The sequence below is a fragment of the Oncorhynchus mykiss genome, chromosome 12, assembly GCF_013265735.2.
Source record: "Oncorhynchus mykiss isolate Arlee chromosome 12, USDA_OmykA_1.1, whole genome shotgun sequence".
NCBI classification, from domain to species: Eukaryota; Metazoa; Chordata; class Actinopteri; order Salmoniformes; family Salmonidae; genus Oncorhynchus; species Oncorhynchus mykiss.
Window position 1 is genome coordinate 40,024,531 of NC_048576.1, and position 23,861 is coordinate 40,048,391.

General features: G+C 43.2%; 1 protein-coding gene across 18 annotated transcripts in view; it reads right to left on the reverse strand.

The window, feature by feature from the left end:
* Positions 1-18,959, reverse strand: part of ncam1a (neural cell adhesion molecule 1a) — a 315,716-nt gene extending 296,757 nt beyond the window's left edge. For 2 of the 18 annotated variants that reach the window (XM_036937573.1, XM_036937569.1), the window contains exon 1: positions 18,542-18,958. In XM_036937573.1, the coding sequence (XP_036793468.1) occupies positions 18,542-18,590 (49 nt within the window). In that variant the 5' untranslated portion in view covers positions 18,591-18,958. Of the gene's footprint in view, positions 1-18,541 lie in introns of all 18 variants that reach the window. The other 16 variants (XM_036937575.1, XM_036937574.1, XM_036937572.1 and 13 more) reach the window with 13 other exon arrangements.
* Positions 18,960-23,861: the final 4,902 nt, after the last annotated feature.

The window sequence follows — 23,861 nt, forward strand, 5'->3', positions numbered from 1 at the left end:
ATCTAAACGGGTTCTTGCAGGGCCTTCAGATAACTTGGGTCAGAATATATTTATAGTAAAGTGATCTCAAACTTTTGGTCAGATGTACTTACAAGGGGAGGAATTTAGGGAGTGCATTTGTCACTTAAGCACAATTCTTTGTGCATATTGATGCTTGTGTTCAACAGTAAATTATAGACTATTATGCTATGATGTCCTGAAAGGAAGATCACTCCTGTTTTTCCATCGTTTCTCACCTGTGTTCTTACAATAGCCGATTTATTACATTAGCATACTAATCAAAATCAGTGTTATATCTAGTGCGAAAAGATAATGAATTCTATGATCAAACTCTGACTGATATAAACCTATGGTGTCAATATGTTACCTTAATGATTTCATCACCTAGATAGATGATGTAATGAACATACTGTTGCTACATAAGACTGTTGCTACATACAGCTTCATGAAATGGGTTTCCATGGCCGAGCAGCCGCACACAAGCCTAAGATAACCATGCGCAATGCCAAGCGTCAGTTGGAGTGGTGTAAAACTCGCCGCCATTGGACCCGGGAGCAGTGGAAATGCATTCGCTGAAGTGATGAATCAAGCTTTACCATCTGCCAGTCCGACGGATGCATCTGGGTTTGGCGGATGCCAGGAGAACGCTACCTGCCCCAACACATAGTGCCAATGGGTTTCCATTGGCACTATGGAGGAATAATGGTTTGGGGCTGTTTTTCATGGTTCAGACTAGGCCCCTTAGTTCCAGTGAAGAGAAATCTTAACGCTACAGTATACAATGACATTCTAGACAATTCTGTGCATCCAAGTTTGTGACAACAGTTTAGGGAAGACCCTTCAAAAATGTTCAAACATCTAGTGGAAAACCTTCCCAGAAGACTAGAGGCTGTCATAGCAGCAAAGGGGCGACCAACTCTATATTAATGCCCATGATTATGGAATGAGATGTTCGACAAGCAGGTGCCCATATACTTTTGGCAATGTAGTGTAATACATCTCTTACAGTACATGTTTAGGAACACTAATACATTGGTGTAGTTTTCCTGGAGCTAAACATACTATTTCAGAAAATACAATATTTTCAGCCCACTTACTAGACTAATTATGTGTACAGATGCAGAACCTTGCTGCAATGGCTAACTGATCAGCAACCACTGCAGATGAAACGAGACAGCTGTCAGTCATCTGAGCAGTTCTACACTTGCTGTGGTGTAATCAGAACATTATACACTGGCTTAAGAGCAGCGAGTTAGAGAAGATAATCAATCCTTATGTTCCAGCCAAGTGAGTTTGCTGGTTTAGATTTGATGCCTGAGCATCTCGGCTACACTATTTTTGGTTACACAAATTGGTTTACAATTTCTGTTCATTATACCATTTATTTTGTTCAGATGTGGGCAATTCCATGGTAAAACTGAGACTAAGATTTTTCACTTTAAAATGTAGGCCCATGTCAAACAAAAACCAATGACTGCAAAGTTAAACAAACCATACAACATTTTACAAAAACACATTTACTTGAAGAAAAGTGCAGATGCTAAGTTTGGTAACAGAATGACAGTTTGTGCTTATTCTGTTACCAAACTTATGTTGTGCGGTGTTCTTCAAATAAATGTGTTTTTGTCAAATTTTCAGTGGATATTGTTAGAAGTGGTCCTTGTGCATAGAGTTGTACGGTTTGTATAACTTTGCAATCATTGTGTTTTTGTATGATATACATTTTAAAGTGAAAAATATGAGTCTCACTGTCACTCTGTTAACATGGAATTGTCCATGTGTAAATGTGGTCAAGTTAATATAGGGAATATGAAAGAGTAAGCATCTTAATAGGCCTGGATTGGTCATGGTCCAAGATTATATAAAGGGATTTGTGGTTGTACGGAGAAAAAAGCCTTAACTACCATTAGAGTGAGGCATATTACAGATGATGGGCTGTAAACACAGCGACGGACCACAATCAATTCAGCTGCACGCTCACTCGACTGCCCAGCAGCCCCTCCCCGATGACACTCTCCATTGTGCCCTCGCTCTTTCTATTCCTCCGCCCCTTCCCCCCACCTTGTCTCTCTACCTTTGTTTGCCTTTGCCTCTCTTTTTTTCTCTCACTGGGTGCATATAGGGGCACCAGGTTTTTCTTTAAGAGGTCTTCTTTGATATTGTTTTTAGTCCACAACCCTAATAAATCACGGGCTCCCCTATTCTTGTGAAGTCCTGCGGCTTGACCATAAACAACATAATGAGAAGCCCTTCTTCATGGTCTTTGGAAGGGGTCAAATGGGGAAAGTCTCACACTGTTTCAAAGGTTTCCTCATATAGTATGATGGAATGTGATCTCAGATTGGTTGGTTAGTAACATGTTGTTTTATTTATTATTTTAGTTTGTATAATTTATCTGTAAATTGTCTGCAAAGGTACACGTTGTAAAAAATTGGTCACAAGATCTTAGAATGTAAAAAATAGGACTCTTCCCAGACATTGGTTGAATTGTGTGTCGTTCAAGGACAATTCATTGGGACAGGAGGGACATTACCAATCTCTCTCAGGAAATCAAACACATCAGTCCACTAACCACCTGCTACCCCCGAACACAACACCACCATTCGTCTTAGCCAATCAGAGTTGATTAAGGTGTCCAAATTTACGTGTTGACAGTAGCGCCTCAGCAACCCATCACCACCACCACTGTAAATCTATTGTTTGGCTTCTACTAACATGATCTTGGCTTGCACAGAACATTGATACAGAGATGCATGGATTGAACATCACAGCAATGCCAGCAAATGTGTCTAATTGTAGATAATGCTTTTAAAGATGTCTTTCACAGCCTGCTGAAGGGGCATAAACAGTATGGGGATAACTAGGCATGGATTTAGTAACCTTGCCAAATCTTCTGCTAATGTTGCTCGCTGCTGCAAAAGTAAATAAAAGGGAGGCTATTGCAGCATTATCTCTTCCAACTTGAATTAATTTAGATGGATGCAATTTTTGTAGTGTATATATCCAGGTGAAAGAGAGATATTACCAGGCTATCCAAATCGTTGCATGTAGACAAACTCAATATCAATTTCATTAAGCTTTAACAGACAATATTTACCTCATCAAATGAAAGACCTCATTAATATATCTCTGTTCTAGTTGCCTCAATAATTGATCTGGCCAAGGCTTTCGACTCTGTCAATCACCACATCCTCACCGGCAGACTCGACAGCCTTGGTTTCTCAAATTATTGCCTCGCCTGGTTCACCAACTACTTCTCTGATAGAGTTCAGTGTGTCAAATCGGAGGGTCTGCTGTCCGGACCTCTGGCAGTCTCTATGGGGTGCCACAGGGTTCAATTCTTGGACCAACTCTCTTCTCTGTATACATCAATGATGTCGCTCTTGCTGCTGCTGAGTCTTGGATCCACCTCTACGCAGACGACACCATTCTGTATACTTCTGGCCCTTCTTTGGACACTGTGTTAACAACCCTCCAGGCAAGCTTCAATGCCATACAACTCTCCTTCCGTGGCCTCCAATTGCTCTTAAATACAAGTAAAACTAAATGCATGCTCTTCAACCGATCGCTGCCTGCACCTGCCCGCCTGTCCAACATCAATACTCTGGATGGCTCTGACTTAGAATACGTGGACAACTACAAATACCTAGGTGTCTGGTTAGACTGGAAACTCTCCTTCCAGACCCACATCAAACATCTCCAATCCAAAGTTAAATCTAGAATTGGCTTCCTATTTTGCAACAAAGCATCCTTCACTCATGCTGCCAAACATACCCTTGTAAAACTGACCATCCTACCAATCCTCGACTTTTGGATGCAGTCTATCATAGTGCCATCCATTTTGTCACCAAAGCCCCATATACTACCCACCATTGCGACCTGTACGCTCTCGTTGGCTGGCCCTCACTTCATACTCGTCGCCAAACCCACTGGCTCCATGTCATCTACAAGACCATGCTAGGTAAAGTCCCCCCTTATCTCAGCTCGCTGGTCACCATAGCATCACCCACCTGTAGCACGCGCTCCAGCAGTTATATCTCTCTGGTCACCCCCAAAACCAATTCTTTCTTTGGCCGCCTCTCCTTCCAGTTCTCTGCTGGCAATGACTGGAACGAACTACAAAAATCTCTGAAACTGGAAACACTTATCCCCCTCACTAGCTTTAAGCACCAACTGTCAGAGCAGCTCACAGATTACTGCACCTGTACATAGCCCACCTATAATTTAGCCCAAACAACTACCTCTTTCCCTACTGTATTTATTTTATTTATTTTGCTCCTTTGCACCCCATTATTTTTTTTCTACTTTGCACATTCTTCCACTGCAAATCTACCATTCCAGTGTTTTACTTGCTATATTGTATTTACTTTGCCACCATGGCCTTTTTTTTGCCTTTACCTCCCTTATCTCACCTCATTTGCTCACATCGTATTTAGACTTGTTTATACTGTATTATTGACTGTATGTTTGTTTTACTCCACGTGTAACTGTGTCGTTGTATGTGTCGAACTGCTTTGCTTTATCTTGGCCAGGTTGCAATTGTAAATGAGAACTTGTTCTCAACTTGCCTACCTGGTTAAATAAAGGTGAAATAAAATAAAATAAAAATAATTACTTTTGGGTTAGCTGTTAACTTCTTATTCAACTTCTCAGCTCATCTTGTGCTCTGAAAAAGAACCCAGCAAAACATGCCAGTTGAATACAGAGAAGCCTTTGGCAACATGTTATGTAGCCTACTATAGGCAGTGCTTGACTTGAGCAGGAGCTCAATTGGAGCTGAGTACTGGCACCTAAAATGCTCTACTGCTTGAGCTCCTATTCCTCTCAGCTCAAAAGTATTGTGGAGCTCCTTCACCTAAACATAAACAATACCGGCACCCAAAATGAGTACCGGAACCTATTTCAGTCCAAGTCAAGCACTGACTATAGGTGCAGAAAATAATGTGCTTAAAGAATACGCTAAATGTACATAGCAGAATGTCCTCTAGAAAAGGTTAAAAAAAAAATACATTGGAAAACTATTGGGAATAGTTTTTCCATGGCAAAAATGAAAACACAAAGCAGACTCAACTATTTGGTCCTTTAACCGTTTAGACTCAAATATAATTCTAAAATGCTGCTGTAAACAGTCCGGGTGGCCATTTGATTAATTGTTCAGCAGTCTTATATCTTGGGGTTAGAGGCTGTTAAGGAGCCTTTTGGACCTAGACTTGGCGCTCCGGTACCGCTTGCCATGCGGTAGCAGAGAGAACAGTCTATGACTTGGGTGACTGGAGTCTGACAATTCTTTGGGCCTTCCTGACACTGCCTAGTATATAGGTCCTGGATGGCAGGAGGCTTAGCCCCAATGACGTATTGGGCTGTACGCACTACCCTCTGTAGCGTCTTACGGTCGGATGCAGAGCAGTTGCCATATCCAGTGGTGATGCAGCTGTAGAACTTTTTGAGAGTCTGGGGACCCATGCCAAAACGTTTCAGTCTAATGAGGGGAAAAAGGCGTTGTTGTGCCCTCTTCACGACTTTCTTGGTGTGTTTGGACCATGAACGTTTGTTGGTGATGTGGACACCAAGGAACTTGAAACTCTTGACCCACTCCACTACAGCCAAGTTGATTTAAATGGGGGCGTGTTCAGCCCTCCTTTCCTGAAGTCCACTGTGTGTGTGTATGTATCCTGTGTTCTTTTCTCTCCTTCTCCCCTCACAGGTGAAAATCATCACTCCCCAATCAGTCACTAATCAATAATCAATCAGAAGACACACCTCCTCCTGTTTCCTACCCAATCACAGTTCCTTTCCCTTGGTTTAAAAACCCTGTCAGTTGTTTGCTCTGGAGCTCAATCTCTCTGTAAATCGCTCTGTTTTCACTCTCTCTTTATGTATTGAGCTATCTTTTGTTTGAGCACCTCCATATCACTGTCCTCACCTGTGAGTATTGTTTTTGGTTATGGTGTTTGTTTGCTGGTGGGAAAAGGGGGAAACTAAAACAAGTCGCCCATGGGGATACACTACCTGTAGGTAAACTTTGTTAAATACCGTAGTTAGAACTGGGTGGACCACCCACTGTATTTTTGGTTAGTTAGCTGTTGTTGAAATAGGCTAGTCTAGCTTAGGGGTGTTTTTGGATGCTTATTGTTTCTTTCCTTGGGTCCAGCTCAGCCCCTTTTCCTGCTCTCCCCCATTACCGTGTGTTTACTAATAAACCCTGAGTTTGACGGTAGATTTCAGTTGTCGTGGTTATTTCGTTCTCACTTTTACTTTGTCACTATTCTAAATTGCATGAGTTATGTTACGGGTCTCGTTACCATCTCCCCTAGACTGTCGGGCCAAAAGGGATTCGTAACATCCACAATCAACTCCTTTGTCTTGCTCACGTTGAGGGAGAGGTTGTTGTCCTGGCACCATACTGTCAGGTCTCTGACCTCCTCCCTATAGGCTGTCTCATCGTTGTCGGTGATTAGGCCTACCATCATTGTCGTCAGCAAACTTAATGATGGTGTTGGAGTCGCACTTGGCCACGTAGTCGTGGGCCCATAGCTTAGTGATGAGCTTTGAGGGCACTATGGTGTTGAACACTAAGCTGTAGTCAATGAACAGCATTCTCATATAGGTGTTCCTTTTGTTCAGGTGGGAAAGGTCAGTGTGGAGTGTGATTGAGTGAGTGGATCTGTTCGGGTGGTATGTGATTTTGAGTGGGTCTAGGGTTCCTGGGATGATGTAGTTGATGTGAGCCATGGCCAGCCTTTCAAAGCACTTCATGGCTACCGACGTGAGTGCCACAGGGCAGTATTCATTTAGGCAGGTTAACTTCGCTTTCTTGGGCACAGGGACTATGGTGGTCTTTATTTTTTTAGTTCACCTTTATTTAACCAGGTAGGCAAGTTGAGAACAAGTTCTCATTTACAATTGCGACTTGGCCAAGATAAAGCAAAGCAGTTTGATACATACAACGACACAGATTTACACATGGAGTAAACAGTAAATAATACAGTAGAAAAATAAGTCTATATACAATGTGAGCAAATGAGGTGAGATGGGAGGTAAAGGCAAAACAAAGGCCATGATGGCGAAGTAAATACAATATAACATGTAAAACACTGGACTGGTAAATTTGCAGTGGAAGAATGTGCAAGGTAGAGAAATAATGGGGTGCTAAATAAATACAGTAGGGGGAGAGGTAGTTGTTTGGGCTAAGTTTGCTTAAAGCTAGTGAGGGGGATAAGTGTTTCAGAGATTTTTGTAGTTCACTCCAGTCATTGGCATCAGAACTGGAAGGAGAGGCGGCCAAAGGAAATTGTTTTTGGGGGTGACCAGAGAGATATACCTGCTGGAGTGGGTGCTGCTATGGTTACCAGCGAGCTGAGATAAGGGGGGACCTCGCAGGATCTTGTAGATGACCTGGAACCAGTGGGTTTGGCGACGAGTATGAAGCGAGGGCCAGCCAACGAGAGCATACAGGTCGCACTGGGGCTTTGGTGACAAAATGGATGGCACTATGATAGACTGCATCCAATTTATTGAGTAGGGTATTGGAGGCTATTTTGTAATTGACATCGCCGAAGTCGAGGATAAGTAGGATGGTCAGTTTTACAAGGGTATGTTTGGCAGCATGAGTGAAGGATGCTTTGTTGCGAAATAGGAAGCCAATTCTAGATTTAACTTTGGATTGGAGATGTTTGATGTGGGTCTGGAAGGAGAGTTTACAGTCTAACCAGACACCTAGGTATTTGTAGTTGTCCACATATTCTAGGTCAGAACCGTCCAGAGGAGTGATGTTGGGCAGGTGCAGGCAGCGATCGGTTGAAGAGCATGCTTTTAGTTTTACTTGTATTTAAGAGCAATTGGAGGCCACGGAATGAGAGTTGTATGGCATTGAAGCTCGCCTGGATGGTTGTTAACAGTGTCCAAAGAAGGGCCAGAAGTATACAGAATGGTCTGCTTGAAACATGTAGGTTTTACAGACTCAGTCAGGGAGAGGTTGAAAATGTCAGTGAAGACACTTGCCAGTCCGTGCATACTCTGAGTACACGTCTTGGTAATCCGTCTGGCCCTGCGGACCTTGTGAATGTTGATCTGTTTAAAAGGTCTTGCTCACATCAATTACGGAAAGAGTGATCACACATTCATCCGGAACCGCTGGTACTCTCATGCATGCTTCAGTGTTTGCTTCGAAGTGAGCATAAAAGGCATTTAGCCCATCGGGTAGGCTTGCGTCACTGGGAAGCTCCCTTTCCCTTTGTCGTCCGCAATAGTTTGCAAGCTCTGCCACACTGAGCTGGTATACTCCTCAATGCCATTGGATGAATCCCGGAACATATTTCTGTCTGTTCTAGCAAAACAGTCCTGTAGTATAGTATCGTGTCATCTGAGTCACTGGTACTTCCTGCTTCAAGATTTGCTAGTAAGCAGGAATCAAGAGGATAAAATGTATGGTCAGATTTTCCAAATGGAGTGCAAAGGAGAGCTTTGTACGCATCTCTGTGTGTGATCTAGAGTTTTTTTAAATAGAAATGAGGTAAAACGGATATAAGTTTTTCAGCATTAAAATCCTCCGCACTAAGAACGGTGCTTCTGTATCAGCATTTTTTTGTTTTCTTATGGCCTTAAACAGCTCGTTGAGTGGTTTCTTAGTGCCAGCATTGGTTTGTGATGGTAAATAAACATCTACGAAAAATATAGATAAAAAATATCTTGCTAGATAGTGTGGTCTATAGCTTATTATGAGGTACTCTAACTGAGGCAGGCAATACCTTGTGAATGGTGGGACTTCGGGCCAACGCAATACATGGAAACAGGCTCCCCTCTCGGATGTGCTCTCCCTCTTCCTCCTCCCTCTCTTCCTTCTCCTCTCCATGTTCCTCTCCCTCCACTCCTCTTCACTCGCCTCTTCCTTTTTCCCTCCATTCTCCTCTCGCTCCACTCCTCCCTTCTCTTCCTCCTTGCTCGACATCTCTATCCCTCCTGTCCTTCCACCTTGCCTTTGGCTGCTGAGCCCTGAGTCTCCATATCACTTCCCTCACTTTAACTGACCTAGAGGAACATACTAACAGAGGGAGAGAGAGACAGAAAGGAGCAGAGCAACAAATAGGATACAATTGTGGTCAGGAACATCTCTCTCGCCCTCTCATACAGTTGCTCTCTTCCTTCCTCTCTTTTTCTCAAAAGCAGAAAGTTTCCATAATAAATTGTGTGATACAATTGCATGCCTCCCATTCAACACACACACTCACACACAACAGTATTACCATGATGCTATACAGCACTTTCATTCAGTCAATCAACCTTATTTTATGAAGTCCTTAGTGGCTAGTTCAGTTGATGGTGTGCATATATACAGTATGTCAGACTGGATAGAGCACACAAATAGACCCATGGTCAGATTAGTTTTCATATCTAGTAAGAAGTCAAGTTTGTGGCACACCGGTTTACAGATTCAACACAACTATTATTTATTTAGGATGCTGAAAGTAAAAGATTTCCTAAGATGACACTATTTGCAATAGAATAATTCTTCACCTATTTAGATGGGCATAGTTAGCTGATTGTCTTTGTAGGGAGTGAGACGATCAAGTGACAGCGTTGCGCGCGAAGCACAATGTTGCCTCCAACTCTCGTTTTCTTGCATGACAGACCTACAGAGTTCGCCAAAGTTAGCTGATTAGTTGCGAAGCTGGGACAGTTTCCAAATTAATTGCACCGGTAGAAACAGGACAAAACAAGCTAAATTAGCAGGTTATGTAAACAAATATCACTGCAATTCAATATCATCTGAGATCCACTGTGTGGGCATCTACCCTAACATGACAGCTAAGCTGTCAAATAATAGGAAAACAAGGCAATGTATAGCCTATGATGGGTATAGGTGCAGTCAGACTGGTACGCCTAGACCTCAGAACTGGAGAAGAGGACCCATTCCTGAAAGTATTTGTAACGAGTGCGTTGAGAGTCGGGAAGCAAGTACAGGGAGTGAGTGTTTTATTAAATAAACAAAACAAACACGAAACACAAACAGTGCAACAACATGAAACAGAGTCAATAACACCTGAGGAAAGAACCAAAGGGAGTGACAGATATAGGGAAGATAATCAAGGAGGTGATGGAGTCCAGATGAGTGTCATGAGGCGCTGGTGCGCTTGACGATGGTGACAGGTATGCGGGATAATCAGCAGCCTGATGACCTAGAGGCCGGAGAGGGTGTATACGGGACAGTACCCCCTCCCCGACATGCGGCTCCAGCCGGAGGACGCCGGCAAAGGGGACGAACCCGGGAATCAGGAGAGGACCGCTCACCCCTGCTGAAGTGTGGGAACCTGGCGAGCTGGCAGGGGAGCTTGGCGAGCTGGCAGGGGAGCTTGGCGAGCTGGCAGGGGAGCTTGGCGAGCTGGCAGGGGAGCTTGGCGAGCTGGCAGGGGAGCTAGGGGAGCTTGGCGAGCTGACAGGGGAGCTAGGGGAGCTTGGCGAGCTGGCAGGAGAGCTTGGCGAGCTGGCCGAGGCAGGGGAGCTTGGCGAGCTGGCAGGGGAGCTTGGCGAGCTGGCAGGGGAGCTTGGCGAGCTGGCCGAGGCAGGGGAGCTTGGCGAGCTGGCAGGGGAGCTTGGCGAGCTGGCTGAGGCAGGAGAGCCTGTAGCGGCTTCCGGACCCGACGTCATTTACACTGATACAAAAAAAACACTCCCTGATGCTTCCCTTAGGTGAGGTGTTATTCTGTAAAGAGTGCGTTGAGAGTCGGGAAGTAAGTACAGGGAGTGAGTGTTTTAATAAACACGAAACAACAAACAACGCACCGACATGAAACCGAGTCAATGATTACCTGAGAAAAGAACCAAGGGGAGTGACAGATATAGGGAAGATAATCAAGGAGGTGATGGAGTCCAGGTGAGTGTCGTGAGGCGCTGGTGAGCTTAACGATGGTGACAGGTGTGTGGGACAATCAGCAGCCTGATGACCTAGAAGCCGGAGAGGGTGTATACGGGACAGTATTGAAACCCCGGACTCATCGCTCTCTCTTTTTTGTTCGTTCACACAGGCGGTCAAAGGAGTGACCCACCAGTTACATGAGAGGCCTTTCAGTTGTATTTCTCCCCGCCCTGTTCTCCCCAACCTTTACTAAAGAACAACTTTTGTTTGACCACCGCAAAACGGTCTCCCGCTGTCTTTTTTCATTGTGAGTTTACCCTCTGACTCCCCTGGGCTGCCACAGTGCAAGGACATGTCCGAGTCCATATCACCAACCAACGTGGCCGCTTCGCTGCTGTCATTGAGTAATGAAGTAATTTATTATTTTAAAAGTCAAATGACATTATACCCTCTTTCTGGTTGATGACAACAGGTTTTTAGCAAATTCATTTTGCGATATTGACACAGATATTATAGTTAGAAAAACAAGGCCGTTCGCAGCCGCTATAGTAATTTAAAGAAAGGCCGTTGAAGGCAGCTTTGGATTCTAAAGGATTAAAAACCTGCTGTATGTAAAATATTGTGTGCTCTAACTTGGGAAATAAATAAATGTGACTCGGATGACGACATAATGATGTTTGTTTCTGACATTAAGGATGGTTTCCTAAAGAAGCTAAATCCCCTTCGTGTTTTGTATCCTTTCCCCATTATCGCAATACTGGTATCGTCCCGTCCCGGCTTGTTGTTAGTAATAAGTAATCTATCATGGATCATTTAGCAATCAGTTATTTTCTGATGACCTAAGAATAGTCCTGCATCAACATTGACATTGCCTGTGCTTAAAGTGTGGCGATAGCAGCACCGTTCTACTAAGGAGTAAACAATTCTAGAGACTAGCACACATCCTGTCATGTTCTTCTCCCCCAGTGGAGGCCATGTTTTCTTTGCTTCAGACAAAGATGCTGCAGCATCATCCATAGGACCTATAAAACCAACCTAGCCAATCAGCAGGCATGCATCTAACCCACAGGATGAGCTAAGTGCCATTACTAAATGCCAATACATCAGAGTGATGAGTCATTCACTGATCTTGGGGTACAGCACATGCCCCCAGTCCTCCTTGTGTCCGCCCCTAACAGCCGTGTGTGTGTGCGTGCGCACGTCCTGGGTCCCATACAGGGTCGCCTTTTATAGGTCCTCTCGACTTTCGAAGGCCTTTCCACTTCAATTTTAAAAAAAAAATCCTTTCAGAGACGGGGAGGCAAGGGGAGGGAGAGGTTGCTTTTCAGCATGACAAACCCGAACCCATTTCTCTTTCTTTTTTCTCCTCCAATACTCTATAGGATGCCTTCAGAGCGTACACAATGCAAATCAGTATGAGTCCCTTTTCATGGATTGATTAATATGCAAAGGCGGCCCATCCTTATCAAACAGTCAGCAATGGAAAATATAACACAAGCTGCCAGTGTAGTCATTTAGAATTTTTCATCCATTTGCTCTTTGGGTTCATTCAAGTAGTGAAATATGAAACCATTTCGTTTTGATGATAACTTTGCAGTTTCTGACAATTATTCCAACTCACTAATCGTATTATGAGACAGTAAAACCATGGTATTGAGAATCTTTGGCACATACTGGTTATTTAGCCCCCAATATCTGTCTCACAGTCAAACTACTCCAATGCACCATGCAGGCCTACAACTACGCTAGAGCCACAGAAATATCATTGACTTGAACACATTAGTGTAGTTTTTACACTCTTGGGGAAAAATAGGTGCTATTTATAACCTACCCTTTTTGGTTCCAGGTAGAACCCTTTCGGTTACAGGTTTCATATTGTCATACTGTCCTTCTCTCATTCCGGGATTTACGGTATTACTGGCGTACGGCATAGCACACAAGGGGCCGCTAAAAACGCAACAAAAGACCATTGGGCCTCTATTACCAGAATGCTAACAAAATTATTACAAACTAATAGCGAAATCACAGACTGTTAGTTTGTTTTTGCTTGTTAGAATTTAGCTAACTGCAAAAACAGGCAAATCCAGCTCATAAAGTAATATAAGCATAGCTAGTAGCTACCGAATGTCATTTTGGGTGAGTGTGGATATTTAAAGCGAAAGTGAACGAGAACAACTTTGTTCATTTGCACAGTTTCTATGTATGCTTTTCTGAAGGAAGAGCAGCATGTATAGATGGAGCAGATGGGTTAAGAACGGAGGAGGAAAAAAATGCTAGTAGGAAGCACAGCGAAAAAATGGCAGCTGTACAGAACTCATCCAAAGCTCTTAAAACCATTATAAGATATCTGATGGCAAAATGTTTGTAGTGAATTGCATACAAGTGTAACTTCATCATGTGATGTGCGCCGCACAACAGAGACTCGCAGAGAGAGATAGAATGCTATGGACTCACCAAGCTTGCTTTTTCCCATTTACAAACAAACACGTGACTGGCTCAACTGTTCTGGGGAACTACGGTAAGCTTCATAATTGACAATGTGACAGGTGAAATGAAGAACACAATCTGCTTCAAATCCTAAGGAACTGCACAAGTTGACAACAGGTAATAGCTTAAGTAGCTGCACTCTTAGAAAAAAGGGTGCCAAAAGGGTTCTTTGGATGTCCCCATAAGATAACCCTTTTGGTTCCAGGTAGAACACTTTTGGGTTCCTTGTTCTATATTGAACCCAAAAGGGTCCTACCTGGAACCAAAAAGGGTTTTTCAACGGGTTATCCTATGAGGATAGCCGAAGAACTGTTTAAGGTTCTAGCACCTTTTTTCCCCTAAGAGAACAAATACTCAAATGTATTGAAACACTTCAAATAAATAGTTTTGACGGTACTGAAAAACTATGCATTGGCTTTTTCAATACTGTATACCCCGGTATACAGTATATACAGTATACCCCCCCAAGCCTAGGTAGAACCGGAAAGGGTTCTACCTGGAACTAAAAAGGGTTCTACGTGTAACCAAAAAAGGTGCTCCTATGGGGCTACACAAGAACCAATTTGGAACCCTTTTTTCTTAGAGTGTTGGATAACATTGGAGCGGCAGGTAGCCTTGTGGTTAGAGCATTGGACTTGTTTCCGAAAGGTTGCCAGATCAAATCCAAGGTAAAAATCTGTCGTTCTGCCCCTGAACAAGGCAGTTCCTAGGCCATCATTGAAAATAAGAATTTGTTCTTAACTGACTTGCCTAGTTAAATAAATAAAAAAACATCTGCAATCTCATCAGGTTTCAGCAAATGGAACAAGTGGCGCTGCAATAAATTACTCACCGATGGGATTCTGTTGTGGTTAATCATATTACTTTTTAGCCTGCCAGTTGAGCAAATAATTTAAGCCTTTTCACTTTCAGTCTATTTTTGCACTTGCTGTCTTACTCTAATTAAATATAGCGGAATTTATACTTTTTGACTGGATTGGTTCAAAGGGGATCTCTTTAGTTTATGTTCCATGAACACTCATCCTTGGGATGAAATCAATTCTTCCAAATGTAGCTTATCTATGAACACATTTCGCCTTACTAAATTGAATTGCCGCCCATTTCCACATTCAGTCTTTTGAACAATCCTAGACACACAGTGGTTCTCCTACGTTGTGGTGAACACAATCAGCCTTGACTGCAAAATCTGCTAAGGGACAGCTGCCAGATGGAATGATAAACTTTAAAAGAGGTTGCTATTAATGCCTCATTGGGCCCACACCGGGAGATCAAGGGCGGACGTGCCATTATGTACGGGAGGAATAACCTATACGCACAGATGTAGCCAATCATTACAAACAACAGTAGTGTTACATTGAAGACTAACAATGTTATGCCAAATTTGAAGTATAATTTACCTCCAATCTGGGTGGGATAAAGTCATCCTCCATGTGGATACACACAGTTAGGTTATACCATAAAGTGGAGGTGCTAACAATAGCAATCCGGAACAAGGGCCATAATATTTACAATGCTACATTATTGCAGAGTTAAGGCAACAGAGAAGTCTGAAACCGTGTATATCCCTTTAAACGCTATGCCTCTCACCCAACTAGAATGGGATGGGGTTTGAAGTATCCAGCTGGATGTTTTATTCATATCCCATTCCAAGCAACAGACCGAAAGACTTATAATTTTCCCTTGTTAGGCTGCTTTTTACTGCTTCCGCCTCTCAAAAATAGGCAATCCTATTTTCATAGTGGCTTTGAACTTGCCACAGAAGTTGAAGTCCCAGATGTTAACCATTGTGGAATTGTTTATTTTCTCCCCAACTGTTGACTAATCTTAAACTTCGCCCTCTTCTTGAGGTGAACTCTACGCCGGACACACATAAACACGCTTTTTGGAAAGTCTTTGCACTCCCTTTTATTTATTTGCTTGACTTTAAAGAACTCCCTGAAGCGCGTTCTCTCCTGGATTTATTTCTTTGATGTTGATGGGGACCTGAACCTGGCAAAAAGCACCAGGGGCTTCCCAGAGAATGTCGCCAATGTGATGGGAATGTGTGGCCCGGGGCCATCTTTTGGCTGGCAGTCACACATGCACTTAATGGTAAGGAGCGCTGCAGGAGCAGCTGCATGCTAACATTTACATGTCAACACATGACAACCGCACAGGGAGAGTTTCTGCACCATTACCCCTTTTCACAAATCTCATCGCCCAAATGTAATATATATTCAAACTGTGAAAGGAGTCAACTATACAACCTCCTTAAAACAGCTCTGGTGGACAAAAGTGATGTATAAAAAAAGAGGAGGGAAGAAAGAATGGAGGTGGTCCTCAATGTGCTTCTTACATATGTAGGATCTTATTTGGAGCCAGTTTGCAGGAAATACGAATTATTATGTGGATTATAAGTAATGGACATTTTTGTTGGGGTTGATACATTTTTCATTAGGGCAAATCATGTCTGAAATGTCAATGTGGAAATGAAACTTTAGAAGCCTTTTTAAAACTCAAATACACTAGACGTTTGCATTTCCTGAAGTGCCAGGAAAATTCTCAGCAACAAAATAGTGATCAAATGAAGATCCAACATCTGTACTTGACTAAGTCAGAGAATGGAATGTAACCAGCAACAGCTCCCAGTCTGTCTGGTTGGAACCCCCATGTTTCTCTCTGGCTATACACCGATGGTAACAGATGTGATGATGCACCTCCATTCCACAGAACCAGTTACTATTCATACTCCCCCAAACAGCCAAAGTCTTTGTCTCGCTGCCTTTATGTCAAGGCAGTACTATAAGCCACTTTTCATATTCAATTAGTTTCTCTCTCAAACAATTGTATTGAATTTCATCCAGCAAAGAATCTAGCGGTGATTGGGCATTTTCTTGGACAGTGGCCATGGTTTCTTCTAAGTTTATTAGCCCTTGGCATTGAAATGTAATTGTCAGCAAACTGGAAATGAATATATTTAATTACATTGTTTCTGAAAAAAAACAATTATTTTGCTTTCTAACATCACCGTACTGTCATTACTCACTTAATACCTCCCAGGCCAATCAAATAATGTGATCAATTTCTTATTTTAACTCCCTTGCAATGGGTTAGGACTTAGTTATTCACGATTGTTCAATTATCTCTGTCTAGTCCATTACACTTTCCCTCCTCAAAAAAGAACTGAAGCAGTCTCTGGGTATTTATAGTGAACACTGAATGAAGTAGGCTACTGATTTTGAGGTGCTCTTAATATTCCCCCTACTGTTGCTTAGTCCTCATGACAACTTTCTTCCCCACATTGCCAGTGGAGCTTCCCTTCTAAACCTCCCTGCAGATCAATGCCACGCCCCTAGTTCAACCAAAGACAAAGGAGTGTTTTGTGTTTGCTTAGCAATACATTTGTTTTACATATAGACATCTTTATGCAAAAACACATGCATTCTAGAAGAAGAAAAAAAATATTTGTTTGTTTGTGGTGTGTATCTGCGTGTGCATGTGTGTGTGTGTGTGTGTGTGTGTGGGAGGGGGGGGACTGATCCAATATAACGGGTCCCCGCCTGAGTCCGCGCTCTCTGGTTGGATAACATTGTTTACCATGGGATTCATAATGACGACTGACCCATTTCTTTAGATATTTGTATAGATAATAGTAGCATATTACCAATTACTTTTATGTCTATGGAGGTCTGTTTTCTGTTATCTCTCCCAAAATCTATAGGCCTATTCAGTTCGGGGATGAAAAAAATATTTGTCGCATATAAGCCTGTCTAGAAGGGCTAGGTATGTATGTATTCATGTGAAATGTATTGATATAGCTAACTATGCCCCTATGTGGCTCACGTTACAAGCACGCACAGTCTGCACTGAGTAGACTCTACGCATCAAATACAATGTAGCCTATTGGAAGGCTTCAACTTTGCGATTGAGAATCAGCCTAGAGCTTTCACATTTACGCATGAATTGATAAAGAAATGTTGAAACAAGTTTAATTGAAAACAAAATAAAACATTAGGCTTTCGCGTTTAACCTAGACTACTATTACGCAAACAAGAAGTGTCGTAGTTACCGCGTTCATAAATTATATTTGCAGGTGCTAGGTTTGAGGACCGAAACAAATCATCCCCATCGGCAACCAACGCTGAGAGCACAATATGCGCGCCACCTCGTGTGTGTGTGTATATATATATATATATATATATATATACACATCACATTTCATTCATGGAACCAATAGGCTAATACAAAGAGTTTGGTAGCTTTATATATATATATATATATACACACACATCACATTTCATTCATGGAACCAATAGGCTAATACAAAGAGTTTGGTAGCTTTATATATATATATATATATACACATCACATTTCATTCATGGAACCAATAGGCTAATACAAAGAGTTTGGTAGCTTTATATATATATATATATATACAAAGAGTTTGGTAGCTTATATATATATATATATATATATATATATATATATATATATATATATATATATATATATATAAGCTACCAAACTCTTTGTATTAGCCTACTGTAAAAAAGGGTAAGCCTATTGGTTCCATGAATGAAATGTGATGGACAATAATTCAAACACATTAACTGTTGGGTGATTTTGCTGACACAAAGGACCAGCAAGGCAATACTTTCACTGACTCTCCTCCCAAGACCGAACGCATCCATCTCCTCCTTGGCGCTATACCCACTCCTCCGCAACAACAAAGCTCAAGGTTAGGAAAAACAGTTTGTCCAACTGCTCAAACCATGTATATTCAAACCACGAGGCAATGCAACGACTCAATTAACGGACAAGTGATATCTTATTACGCAGAAAATTAGAAGCCTAAACAGTAAACTACAGACAGAGCCTACTTGTGATTTAGTCTATACGACTATGAAATAAGGTTCAAATATCGTTTATTTCGCTTCACAGCCATTACTGAGAGAAGAGCCATACTTTCCCGTTCGTCTCTTATCTATGAGAAACTCAGGTTTCCATTGCCTGTTTATATTCCGAAGCGACAGCTCTAATATGATAGATCTAACTGTCCATTCGCTGAGACGCAGTTAGCACGGATGGGACACATACGGACACTGCTATACTGTGAACAAAACAAAGCACTTTCAGAATTTAAAGAATTTGCATTGTAACATGTATGAGTTGGCAATATCCAATAATTTCTAGGAAAAAAAACATTTAAAAAAACAATCTTACCTGCATAGCCAAAGAGCAATGCCCAGATGAGATACCTTGTTTGAAGCATTGCAATATCTCAAAGATATTCTCCTTGAAGAATAGATGGACAGACTTGACAACGATTTCAGTGTTCTGAAGAAATGTATGTTTTCCAACTACTGTATTCTGATAGCAATATTCGAGTTGGTCCTTGCAGCTACCCGAATACGCACGAGAGCAGCTCGCAGAATGAGTGACTAGCAGCCGTAGCACACACACAACACGAATTAATCCGCCTGGGCAAAATGTTCGTGCTCACACACTCAAGAGGGGCAATGGATGCAGGCACAAACTAGTGCGCTCAGCTAGTCGCTCTCCACTGGGAGTAATTCGGATTAGGAATCTCACGAAATCTCTATTGATCCGTACAACATAGAAGTGCATTTTGAGAAGATATTTAACCAACATTATTTTGCCCAGTTTTGTTCAACCATTCAAAATATCTGCACCAGATGAGATGTCCAATTGTGCGTAATTGCGCATAGTCGACCTATTATTTATGGGCATGTGACTCGCCAAATGACTAATTCTCCGTTCTCATAATGCATGCATGCATTCCTAAAGCAGCTTGTTGGTTGGTTACCACGTTTTGTATTTAGCATACACCTAGTTAAAACACGGTATTACCTGCTTTAGACCATAAATGGTATGAATCGTGAAACCTGCAGTCCGTATTAAATATTTTGTGTTCAGTTTCACCATCTGGTCATGACAACGACACTCGGCCGGCGCCCTGATTTATAAGATTCTTCCCGAGAAATAAGGTGTCCTCTTCACTGTGTCATCAACGTCCCCTCTTAACTATATTTTTAGTTTCGTATTCCCGTATAAGCAGTAATGGACAAAACAGACTCCTCATCCCTCAAGTGGTGAGTCTTTCTTTATGCTGAGTCTACAAACCACATTTAATTTATTAATGTTTCAAAGGTGACTAGAGCAAATAAATCATTATAGCAGGTGCAACAACATGATGGTGTCCATAGAAAACCGAGAATTGCATTTCTATGGCCATTTGATAAATAGGCTACTCAGCATTTTACACTGGCTACATTTAACAGCATTTTACGCCATTTTTACAGCTATCTGTCATGAGCAGACATTCTCATATTCACACCAGTGATGTGAATTTGATCAATGGAACTTATTGCTATCATTACTAACAGATTGATAAAGGGGTCTAGGCCTACAGTAATTACGCATTAACATGTAGAGCACAGTCAGTGGCAACCTGTCACTCAGTTGATCCCTACCTGTTTAGCTAATAATAAAAAGAAAAAACAAAAATATTTACACTACCCTCAAGTTTGGACACGCCTACTCATTAGTTTTTTTAAATATTTTCTACATTGTAAAATAATAGTGAAGACAAAACATGGAATCATGTAATAACCAAAACACATTTTAGATTCTTGAAAGTAGCCACCCTTTGCCTTGATGACAGCTTTGCACACTCTTGGCATCTCTCAACCAGCTTCATATAGTCACCTAAAATGCATTTCAATTAACAGGTGTGCCTTGTTAAAAGTTAATTTGTGGAATTCCTATCCTTCTTAATGCGTTTGAGCCAATCAGTTGTGTTGTGACAAGGTAGTACTGAATATAGCCCTATTTGGCAAAAGACCAAGTCCATATTATGTCAAGAACAGCTCAAATAAGCAAAGAGAAATGACAGTCCATCATTACTTGAAGACATGAAGGTTAGTCAAGCCTGAACATTTAAAGAACTTTGAAAGTTTCTTCAAGTGCAGTGGCAAAAAGTAGAATCTAAGCAAGCTAGTAAACGGTCACCATCATGAATCAAGTCAACAATCTACTGGCAAATTCTTTTAAATCCTTGTCATATGAAGAGAAAGTATAGATAAAAACGTATCAATGCTCATCGGCTATTGGACATTAACAATACACAACAAGTTGGAAATCGCAAATTCAACAATGAGTGGTTTGGAAGGAATCAGTGTCTAACTGCAAGCTTTGCAAAGAAATTATAAGGGCACAAGGCGAGACCCAAATGCAGACACAGGAGGCAGATGGTTAAGCTCCAATATTTATTATAACAAAAGGGATAGGACAAAGGCAGGTCGGGGACAGGCGAGAGTTCATAAACCGGGTCACAGTCCATGCAGTACCAGGCGATAGGCAGCCTTGAGGTCAGGGCAGGCAGGGGTTTAGTGATCAGGTTAGAGACCAAACCGTACAAAGGGATAGGCAGGCTCAAGGTCAGAGCAGGAAGGGTGGTCAGGCAGGCAGGTTCGGCGTCAGGACAGGCAAAGGTCAGAACCAGGAGGGCTAGGTAAAAACAGAGACTGGGAAAGAAAGGGACTTGGCAAAACAAGACGGGAGGAGCTGGAGTCCGGTGGCGGTGTGCTTGTCGAGGATACCTGGAGTTAGTCTGGAGAAGTGCCGCCCGAGCTCTTCTCCAGGTACGTCGACAGCGGCGTACCTGGGAAGAGCGGAGGATGATAGAGAACTCAAAAAGGGGAGAGTCCTGTGGCTGAACAGTTTCGGGCATATCCTACCCAGACCAGTTGTCGGCTCCAGGTCGTGGTGTTGGTTGAGGTTTAGGAATCTTAGGGTGGTTTCCAGGTCCTGGTTAGCTCGCTCCGACTGGCCTTTGGATTGGGGATGGAATCCGGAGGACAGGCTGGCTGACGACCCAGTAAGGGTGCAGAATGCCTTCCAGAACTGAGACGAGAACTGAGGACCCTGGTCAGAGACCATGTCCACCGGGTGTCCATGGATCCGGAAGACATACTTGCACCAGAAGCTGGCAGAGGGTAGTTTGCAGAGAGGGATGAAATGGGTGGCCTTGGAGAACCGATCCACTACCATCAGATAGAGGGAATCCAGAGAGATATGGGACCAGGGGCGATAAGAGACAGCTAGTGGCTGAAGGAGGCTAGAAGGAGCTTGCCGTGGAGTCTTGTTCTGAGCACACACTGTGCACGCGACGATGAAGACAGAGACAACAGGAACCATTGTGGCCCACCAGAAACGTCGTCAGAGGAAGGCTAGGGTACGATGGGAACCTGGTTGGCAGGTCAGCCTGGAGGAATGAGCCCATTCCAGGACCCAGGAGCGGACTGAGTTAGGGACAAACAACCGGTTAGCCGGGCCCCCTTCAGGTTCAGGCTGGGAACGTTGTGCCTTGTGGACCAAGGTTTCAATACCCCAAGGCATGAGGTAGGGAGAATGATTTCAGAGACTGAGGGTGTGGCAGAGGAACTGTATATGTGGGAGATGGCGTCAGCCTTCACATTTTTGGACCCTGGGCGGTAGGATATGGTGAGGTTGAATCTTGTAATCAATAAAGCCCACCGGGCCTGCCTGGAGTTGAGGCACATGGCTTTACAGAGATATTCCACATTTTTACCAAGAACCAAGAATTGCTGTTCTGCTCCTTCCAGCCAGTGCCTCCACTCTCCCAGTGCCATCTTGACCGCCAGGAGTTCTCGGTTGCCTACGTCATAGTTCCTCTCAGCAGGATTGAGACGATGGGACAGGAAAGCACAGAGATGGAGCTTTTGGTCCTGGACAGATCGCTGGGACAGCATGGCCCCCACTCCAACATCAGAAGCATCAACTTTTACTAAAAAGTGACAGGACAGATCCGGATGGACGAGGATGGGTGCTGTGTTGAACCGATGCTTCAGGTCCACGAAGGCTCTGTCGACGGCTGGAGATCATGTGAATGGTAATTTTGGAGAGTTGAGTGCCTGTAGCCCTGAATGAAATGGGGGTAGAAGTTAGCGAACCCAGGAAACATAGTAACTGCGCTCTGAACGTAGGTTGAGGCTAATCTACCACTGCTTTCATTTTTTCAGGATCCATTTGGACATTTCCATCAGCGATGATATATCCCAGAAAGGAGATTGTAGAGCGGTGGAACTCGCACTTCTTGGCTTTCACAAACAATTGTTTCTCCAGGAGGCGCTGAAGGACTTGTCTGACATGAATAACGTGGTCTTGGGCCGACCAGAAAAAAAACAGGAAGTCGTCAAGGTAGACAAACACAAAATGGTTTAGCATGTCCCAGAGAACAACGTTTACCAGAGCCTGGAAGACATGAGGGAATTGGTGAGTCCAAACGGCATGACCTGGTATTCAAAATGTCCAATGGCTGTGTTAAATGCTGTCTTCCACTCATCTCCTTCATGTATCCGAACCAGAAGGTAGTCATTCCGAAGGTCCAGTTTGGAAAAAAATGGTGGCCCCCTGGAGAGGTTCGAAAGCCGAGGAGAGGAGAGGTAGGGGGTAACGATTCTTGATCGTTATATCATTCAGACCCCGGTAGTCAATGCACAGACACAGGGTCTTGGCCTTCTCCACAAAAAAAACCCTGCGCCGGCAGGAGATGCAGACGAACAGATGCCTCCAGTAGCCAGAGAATCCTCAATGTACTCCTCCATGGCCTTGGTCTCCGGGCCTGATAGAGAATATAACCGACCACGATGTGGTGTGGTGCCTGGGAGGAGATCAATTGCACAATCATAAGGACTGTGCGGGGGAAGGGAAGTAGCATGTGCCTTACTGAAGATCCACAGGAGGCCATGATACTCAAAGGGTTCGGCAGAGACATCAGAGGCTTTGCTTACGTCCTCAGGGGGATGTCTCAAGGATGGCTGTGCTGCTTTAAGTCAACGAGAATGACAAAATGGTCTCCAACCCAGGATGGAGCTCGTGGTCCAGTCAATAACAGGATTTCCGGAGCCAAGAAAATCCCAAAACCACAGGAACATGGGGGGGAAAAAAATATACATTTTTTTTATTTTTTAAATCGATGAGGAGGAACTGTATGGTCTACTGTGGTTTACTGATACCTGTATATGAACGGCACTGTGCTATGGATGAATCTTCCAATCGAGCGGCCGTCCAGTGCCCTAGCATCCATTGGGAAAGAGAGAAGTCAAGTGGGAATACCTAATTCACAAACCATGGTAGCATCCATAAAACTTTAATCAGCTCCAGAGTCAATGAGCACCCGGAGAGACTTAGACTGGTCTCCCCACAGCAGACTCACAAAAAAGGTGGGTGGGTGATTGTAATTAGGGGACTCGTCCTTTATCCCCTCCGACAGTCTGTGGAGGAAGGTGTCAAACAGAGCCTCCGGATTCAGGTGGCTCCCTGCAGGGAGACAGCGTGACGGAGCTGGTCCAAGTCTGCTGGGTCTGTCATGGCCAGTTCGTACTATAAGTGCACAAGGCGAGACTCAAGTGCAGACACAGGAGGCAGATGGTTGAGCTCTGATATTTATTATAACAAAAGGGGTAGACAAAAGGCAGGTCGGGGACAGGCAAGAGTT